The sequence below is a fragment of the Tamandua tetradactyla genome, chromosome 24 (genome assembly GCF_023851605.1).
Source record: "Tamandua tetradactyla isolate mTamTet1 chromosome 24, mTamTet1.pri, whole genome shotgun sequence".
Classification (NCBI taxonomy): Eukaryota; Metazoa; Chordata; class Mammalia; order Pilosa; family Myrmecophagidae; genus Tamandua; species Tamandua tetradactyla.
The window spans coordinates 31,635,801-31,644,538 of NC_135350.1; the positions used below are offsets into that span (position 1 = coordinate 31,635,801).

The 8,738-nt window shown below is 32.5% G+C and overlaps 1 protein-coding gene across 12 annotated transcripts in view; it reads right to left on the reverse strand.

Moving 5' to 3' along the window:
* Positions 1 to 8,738, reverse strand: part of PDLIM5 (PDZ and LIM domain 5) — a 241,396-nt gene that overhangs the window by 103,347 nt on the left and 129,311 nt on the right. For 5 of the 12 annotated variants that reach the window (XM_077142834.1, XM_077142833.1, XM_077142830.1 and 2 more), the window contains exons 4-5: positions 6,973 to 7,015; positions 4,858 to 5,276 (exon numbers count right to left, since the gene is read on the reverse strand). In XM_077142834.1, the coding sequence (XP_076998949.1) occupies positions 4,858 to 5,276; positions 6,973 to 7,015 (462 nt within the window). Of the gene's footprint in view, positions 1 to 1,510; positions 1,528 to 4,857; positions 5,277 to 6,972; positions 7,016 to 8,738 lie in introns of those variants that run through there. The other 7 variants (XM_077142838.1, XM_077142837.1, XM_077142836.1 and 4 more) reach the window with 3 other exon arrangements.

Genomic DNA, 8,738 nt, shown 5'->3' on the forward strand with positions numbered 1-8,738 from the left:
TCTCAGGCTTCTTTTAAGGATATATGCTTAACATATTTAAAGGTACTTTGAAAACTATGCAAATAACAGTTTTCTGTTATAAATACCACTGCAGGAAAGAAAAAAAAAGAATAATCTAATCCAACTGTACCATATAATTCACTCAGATAAACTCAATTCACTCAACTTACTTTCAAGTCAATAATCACTAAAAACAAATAGCAATTCAAAGTAACAGAAATAAGCCCATGTCACAGGCAGCTCGTACAGGAGAGGGCACAATTTGGCTTCAAAAGACCTAGGCTTGAATCTTAGCTCTATCATTTACAATCCTCATGACTTGAAAACATTACTTAAACTCTCTGCATTCAGAGTCTAGATGAGAATTAAATCATATATCGCATTTAGAAACACTGAGATTGATGTTTAGTAACACCTAAATAATTAAACTAATCTGAATCTTGAATTAAAAAAAAAAACTACATTTATCCTAAATGTTTAAATTTATTTCTCCAAGTCTCCTTCCCCCTCTCCTTTAAAATTAATTTTTTTTAATACTGGAATCAAATAATTGGTCCAAGTCTTTGTGCATAAGAATTTAATCTTAAATAAATCAATAATAAATCAAGATTTGGGGGATATTTTATTAGGTGGTGTATAATATTCCTATGTTACGTATGAACCTATTCAGTCAGTGAGACCAAAGTAACCTTAGAATGAAGTTGCTTTAATAAGTCAATAATTACTTCTTTTGATATGTCCAAGACAGATATTTCATATTTTCAATTCTACTCTATGGTGTGATGATAAATTTCAGCACAGGATTAGAGTAATGACAGATTAATTAATACATAATTATTTTAAGTTTTTATTTAATGTGATTTGTCTCTCTTTTTTGATGGAACATAAAAGCAGAATTTTTAAACATTATATCACAATGAGTCCCACTATTCTATGTCAATTGACAGTGACATTTAATAAGTTGGCAGTGAATGCTCAAGTAATTTCAAAGATGTATAGACTTTCTACCATACACCAACCCACAAATGCATATATGTAGTTTTAAATCCATCAATGACACTGTTTGAATGAAGACTCTTGAAAAATCATGAAGGTTCTTAGAAACTTACCTAGAAAACACTGGTTTATGATATTTGAGAATCAACTCAATTTTATATGTGTATTCACTAGCGGTACTAATGTTTATGCTTCCTCTTAATAACTTTATCTTTGTCTCCAAACATTCTCAATTGATACAAATTACATTTCTCCAAGCACTGCAATTTTTAAACTATTACACAGCAAACCACACATATATTTTATGAAATAAGTTAAACACTGCTATTTATCACTATAAAGCAATTCACCACAACATAACAGTACAAACCAAACTTATTGAAAACACTGAATGTGGTTATTCTAAATTACAACTCTTTTGCAAAATTCAATTAAATTTTGCAAAAACAAGCTTTCATGCTGTTTACTCATATATGAATCACCATATTTCCTCTCCAGTAATGTGAATACTAACTTTGTCAACTGTGTTTTCTGCAAAGAGAAAAACATTTAAAAATATTACTACCGTATCATTATTTTGTTTTAATCTTCTAAGGCCACGTTCTTCAAAATATCACATAGGAACTGTTAGAAAAAAATTCAGTCCAACAAAATTGAAATTAATACAGGATACATCAAAGACTTACCTCTAGAAAGCAGTGGCACATTATAATGCAAGGGCACATGGAAAGGGAAAAGGTAAATCACGTAAATTACTTGATGCAAAAATTTCCCTTCAGTTTGGAATATAAAGTCCCATTTTGTTTTAAGTAAGAAGAGTAGTAAAGAAAACAGTAAGCCAAGACCAATACTTTGTATATGTAAAAGAAAGATTAAAAATTTCTTAAAATGTTTTAATCATGATCATTTATAAGTGGGAGCAGAACTGCTTGCATAGTATTGAGATATTCTAAAAAATATCAATATAATTATAGATTTACACTACTAGGTAGGATAACAGCTAATTATTTCTTATTAATGATGCTTAATTAATATGCATGTTTGCCTCTCGTGTTTATTAATCCATATAAATTTGGGTGGGATGTTTATCAAATTGGTAAATTAGATAGCCAATTTAAATCATTTAAAAACTAACAATCCTGGTGCTCTGAGGGAAAAGACAACTTATGTTTTTAACTTGACATCCTTTTGAATTCTTAAATTTTTGGTACTGGCATATATTATTATAATAATAAAAGTAATAAATAAAAAGTACTCAATTTTATAAGAATTTTGTCAGAAACATTGTGAAACATTATGAAAAATACAGTAACTTTTTTACTAATTTTTATTTTTAGTAAACAATGATACCAACTTGATTTTGATTTCAAAATAAATTTGACACTTGCAGGAAAAGTATTGATCAATATCATAAAACACTTATTCTTCAAAATGACACATCACTGACTACTCAAATGTGTCATTTCTTCTCTCTCTGTAATCTAAACATAGTTGAGAGAAGGGATGCTACAAATTTTTCATAATATTTCACAGATACCACACTTGGCACTCAGAGTAATCAAGTTTGCATTGTCTTAACAATTGGAGAACACTTGAAATCAAGCTATTTTTAAGTACAAGTTTGAAATCAAGCTATTCTTAAGCTTAACAAGTTAAGCAGTAGCTGGCTTCTTAATAATACAAAATATGTAATAATCATTTTTCTCCTGAATCTTACACAGTACTGGACATGTGTTGAATAATCACTTGTCAAATGATTAAGAAGACAGCAGCATAAAGGCTCTACAACTACATTACTGCCTACAGTTTTGGTCTGAAAGTAAGCTTTAAATCATTTCAAGTTTAATCACCAAATCTGTGCTTATAAAAGAAAAACTAAGTTTGATATTTTCAGATATTTTAAAGGCAGGTCTCCATAATCGCACTTTATCTTTCCTCTACAATTTTCCACTGAGAAGGACTCCTTATAAAATTTGAACAAGTGTACATAAGCAGAAAAGATTTTAAGACATTTTCTTCATTGGACTTATTTCTACTGCACTTGGAATTCAATAAATAAGGCAGACTTCTCCTAAGTTTTCTATGGGACTAGCATTTGACAGGCAGCAAGCACTTTTTCCTTCCTGGATATCTACTTTAGTAAGTCTAAAACTTACTATCTTACAACTTTATAATTATGGGTGGTTCAAGTAAGTTGATAACTTCGTTTAAAAAATCTACCTCAAAAAGAATATTTTTGAAGAAATACATTTTTTTAAAAGCTTCTGCCAACATATATATTTGGAGTCCACCGGCTAGATTCATGCCCAGAACAAATAAAACAACAACAGCAACAAAACAGCCAAAATATCACACACACACCTCAAAATTACGTGAAGGGAGAAATAAAACGCTTTGAGGGATACTAGCTTTCTTCATTATGTACATAAAAACTTCTAAAAGCTACCCATAACCATAAAACTATCTAGATGGCCCAGTAGCTGTTCTTCCAAAACTTCTGCTCTCCTTTTCGCAGCAGCAGCCTGGAATCCTGCCACTTTCTGTTTCAAAGCCTAAAGTTGCCATGGCAACTACAAAAACACAGCCCCTTCATTACACGAATTAACATTCAGAAGGGATTATCTCACAGAAAGGACCTATACAGGCAATTATTTTAATTGTTTTTCTGGGAACTGGTACTGATAAAAATCATGCAGTTTATTTCCTTTTGTTTTTCTTTTAAAGTACATTTTGTCACAATAAATCTGATTAAAATGATTTTACAAAAATGACTTTGGCTTAAATTGTGGCTATTGGATTCCAAAAAGAATAAAATTAACATTTATAAATGGAGACTGCTGAAAATAGATGTGCAACTTTATAATTATGGGTGGTTTAAATAATTTGATAACTTCAATCAATTGTTGAAAAAATCTACCTCGAAAAGAAAATTTTTGAAGAAATACATTTTTTAAAAGCTTCTGTCAACATTATATATTTGGAGTCCACTGGCTTAGATTCAAAAATATTGACAATGAAAATGTTATATAATTTGCTTCTGGTACTTCTGGGTTGTTTATCATTACTGTTCTTTTTTTTCTTTGCATAAGAGCAACCTCTAGAGTAGCCTCTCGACTCTATGTGAACTCTCTCTGCCACTGATACTTTATTAGTTACACTTCTTTTCACCCTTCTGGTCAGGATGGAATTGTTGATCCCACTATTTTTTTGTTTGTTTTGTTTTTTTTACATGGGCAGGCACCGGGAACCAAACCTGGGTCCCTGGTATGGCAGGTGAGAACTCTGCCACTGAGCCACCGTTGCCTGCTCCCACTGTTTGTTTTTAAAGAATAAATTCTAATTTAACTTTATCTGAAAATAATATTGTTAACTTTATTATCTTAAGCTAATGCAACACGCATGGGCATGAGTAAAAAATGGACTTGTTTTCTGTTTTTTTAAGACTACTTTGCAGAAAAAAATGCTGCTATCAACTCTTCATTCTTCTCGTCACAAGCTGACAATAACTGTAACCATTCTGCTTAAACTTCTGGTAGCCAATAAAAAGACTGAAAAATTGAGGAAGAAAAAGATTCAAGTTCACCTTGCATTATAAGTGCCAGCTGCTCAATGCTGTGGCAGGAGTTGGAGAAGAGTTTTTAGAGTATGTTATATGGCTCATAGCATGTCAAAATGCTAATTAGGTTTTGATTAAGCCATAACTGCCTTGCAGAAAGTGCTGTGTGTATACTATAAAGGTCACATGTTAAAGAAGCTAATAATACTTCATCTCTCTTCCTAGCTGATGTTTGAGGAGTAGATTAAGTGTTCCCTAGATAGGAGAATCTTTGAGAAGAGCAGAAAATGCCCTTGACCACCTACCCATTTTGCTGTTTACTGTCACCCTGGGATCCTCTTCTCTGTCCCTCTGCTAGCTCCTGAGCAGTCTCGGAACACACGCTGGTGACTGTGGGCTGCCGTGGGACATTAACTGGAGTTTTAGCAGCGCTAAGTGCAGGTGAACGTTGGTCAGCACTAAGATTGACATTAGCATGCAGTCCAGATGCAGCAAATGGGGGAGGAGTGACAGCAGCCACAGGTGGAGGGGAAGCATGTGATGAAGTGGTCACATGAGCTGGGGTGAAGGCGGACGATGGTGATGGGATGGATGTGACTTTTGGAGAAGACACAGAACCAAAGGGCCGTGGTGCCTTATTGTAGGCCATGTTGGTTGTGGAAGTGATTTTGGACACAGCAGGAGATGTAATGGGCACAGGTTTAACTACTTCTTTTGGTTCTCCCTATGTAAAATAAAAATAAACACACACAAAAAGACACCAAATACATGCAAAGTATATTCACTGAAAAGAGCACACATCACATTTTGAAAAGACAAGCAATCATGTTAGCAACCCAAACTTCACAATGTTTCCACAGTTTCCAGAACATTGAGTCTATATAGTATAGCGTGCATGCTAAGGCTTCTCAACATGCATAACACAAATCTACATACTAAGTATTTTTTTTTTATAAAAATGAAGGAAGTTTCAAAATATTTAGGAAACAGAGCAGAAAACTATCAAAAAGGCTAAAGGCCACCATAACTGTTCAGTTTAGACATATTCTAAAGGGAAAAAATGTAAATGCTCCCATAATAAACAAAATATTATTAACTATTTTTTTCAATTTAAAACTATCCAGTCTAATTATAATTCCTTTTTCAAACAGGTTTACTCTCCAGACAGCAACCAGCAGCAGCACAATTTCACCTCTTCAAATAAAGAAATAAAAAAGGGAGGGGGAATCAACAATTTTCATCTAAATCAGAAATGCACACATACTAATTAATTATCTTGAATTTAAATTAAGAAATTACTATAAAACTCATTAACAAAAAGCAAATGAACCAAATCAAGCCAATCCTTTCTCTGTTTCTCTCTTTGGAATCCACCTCTGTTTCTCTCTCTGGAGTATTTTGAGATATGATTTAGAGACAGAATAAAGTTGCTTCCCATCTCACTTCTAAAATAAGTACTTAATACTTACTAGTTATGTGAGGAAACAAATGAGCTTAGACATTTCTTGAGTGCCATTAGCCAAAGAAAACATAACTAGTAAGAAAGATTAATTCTTTCTATAATAAACAGAAGTTATGTTTGCAAATTAGCATTCTAAAGGAACTCAAAAGTTTAAAAAATTAGGTTAAGCCTCCATAACATTTAAAAGAAAAAGTTTTAAAAAAGCACACAGGGCAGGCCACGGTGGCTCAGTGGCAGAGTTCTTGTCTGCCATGCCAGAGACCCAGAGTTGATTTCCAGTGCCAGCCCATGCAAAAATAATAATAATAATAATAATAAAAGCATACAATAGTGGTTATTATATTTACATTTAAGAGAAAACGTTAACTGAATGAATCTTACAGGTGTAAGAAAGCTAAATGAGGAAAAACAGTAGTTTAACGCCTAAGCAAATCAATATAAGAAGTTTAATGGAAAGGCTACAAATAAAATCAGAAGAAAAACCTCCAAAAGGATAAATCAGGTGTTTATGAATAATGGTGTGGGAAAATGTGGGGACATATATGGGAGAAAACGGGGTAAGTGCCAATAAATTAATTTAAGATTACTTTGGAAATGTTATTAAATATTTATTATTAATGAAATGCCATTAAAGACCTGTTGGTATATTCATTTCAGTAAATCCCTCTGGAAAACATGTGAATCAAAACAGGCAAACTAAAAAATGGAAGAAATCTTGACATAGTTATTGATAATGTATGGTTCTGGAAATGATGCTCTGATAATACAGGTATAATTACAGATGGTGTATATGTTGATTTCCATATTTTTGTTCTTATTCTTTAGGAATAGAAATCTGAGGAAAATTGTACTTAGACTATAAATTAAAAGCCAAATACTCTGAGACAGGATTGGGAATGACAGTGGCTCAGGAGGCCCTATCAAATAGTACCCTGGTGAGGCTAGAGTAGAAACACACCTTCTGAACAGGAACTGGCTCAGGCTTGGGGGTAGCAGAAGCTCTGTGAACAAAAGAGAAAAAGAAAAAAAACATGAATTTTTAGAAACCTGAAAACATCTTATTGACGGAATTTTTTACAATTATACAACTTTAAACATTAAATTATCAAGAATTCATAGCTCTATAATTCATGGTTTTGACTATCCACAATCTACTTATTAGTCCATGAAAGTCAAATGCTGCAAGACTAATACACTTACACATTAATTACTGATCAGCAGCCTCTGATTCTCTACAAAGTCAACTGAGGAAAAACAAATGCTAATTCTGCCTGCTAATGCACCAATGTTAAATCCTTAGAGTAAGACTATATTCTCCACCTCAAAAGGCACAGTACAATAAATATGGCTTTCTGGTCCGTGAGAGACCAGAATCCTCAACAATCTAATTATTTATCTACACCAGTATCTGCCTTTTCTCTTAACACCCATAAATAAATCTTTGTGAAGATAAAGAATAAATTCTGGTTGATTTGAGTCACTGAGTAAGTATTTATTTCATGTTTATATTCTTAAGTACTTATGCAAGTTAATGCTTTTGTTATGTTAAAAAACAAAACAAAAAATGTTACATTAAAGTACAAGTTCTTCCGCTAGCCTATAATTTCAGCAAAGGCAGTTATCATGTGTTATTTGTGTTTGTCTCCCAGCACAGTACCTGGCATATAATAGGTCATCAGTAATGAGTGGAGAAGGGAAGGAAGAAGTTAAAAAAAAAGACAAAAACCCCACACGTACAATTAGACTATTTCCAAATTCTAATTAATTTTTATTATTTATACTTTCTAATTGGTGCATTTCTGTTTTGCGCTACTACTGTCCCTTGGTTACTAAGTATAGTATATATATACTTAGTACTTAGTATAAGTACTAAGTATAGTAACAATAATTGGTTGGAAGCAATTTCTCAGATAATCCTGCCAAAAACCAAAGTAGAACTTTTATTATCCCTACTTTTCAGATAAGGAACTTCAAAATTAGAGTAAATAAGTTGTCTAGGATGGAGTTCAGACCCCATGTTTCTTAAATATTATAATATATTGCCTTTATTTAAGGAAAGTAAAGAACTGGGAAAGCCTCTAATGTTTTAAGGCTATTTACTCAATGTTAAGGAGCATGTTATGTTTAATAATGCCAGAGGCAGTTTAAGTCCTTTCATCATATCACACAAGCCTGAGGGTAAGATATCAAGTACAAAAGTCAGAAGAAATGTAAGCTTAGTAGGTAAATACTAAGTAATAACAATTTTAAGTTACAAGAAATGCTATCATTTTACCTATAGAGACAAGAGAACACAAATTAAAGATAGGGTATCAGATCTCTATGAGGATAATCTGGAAATGAACACCAACCAACATTTTCAGCAGCAACTGAATTTTCTAATAAGAATGTGGTTAGTTAGGCTATCTAATTATTCTGCCATGACCTCCCCTAACAGAGGTCACAATGCAGGCTAATATTTGGTTACTACAATACAGAATCACACTATGTGTGGTTGCATAAACTTCCCATGTCTACTCTTAAATAGGCAATTTCTGTTTGAGCAAATAGGGTTATTATAACAAAGGAAACAAGTTCAAGTACAAACCCGTAGAATCTTCTTTCATTGAAATTTCACAATGAAACATAACTACAAAGAATCTATTTATTAAAAACACCCAAGACATTATTGAAAGTTTCCTAGAATAGAAAATAAGGTATCCTTTTTAATCTGGGCACTTCAAG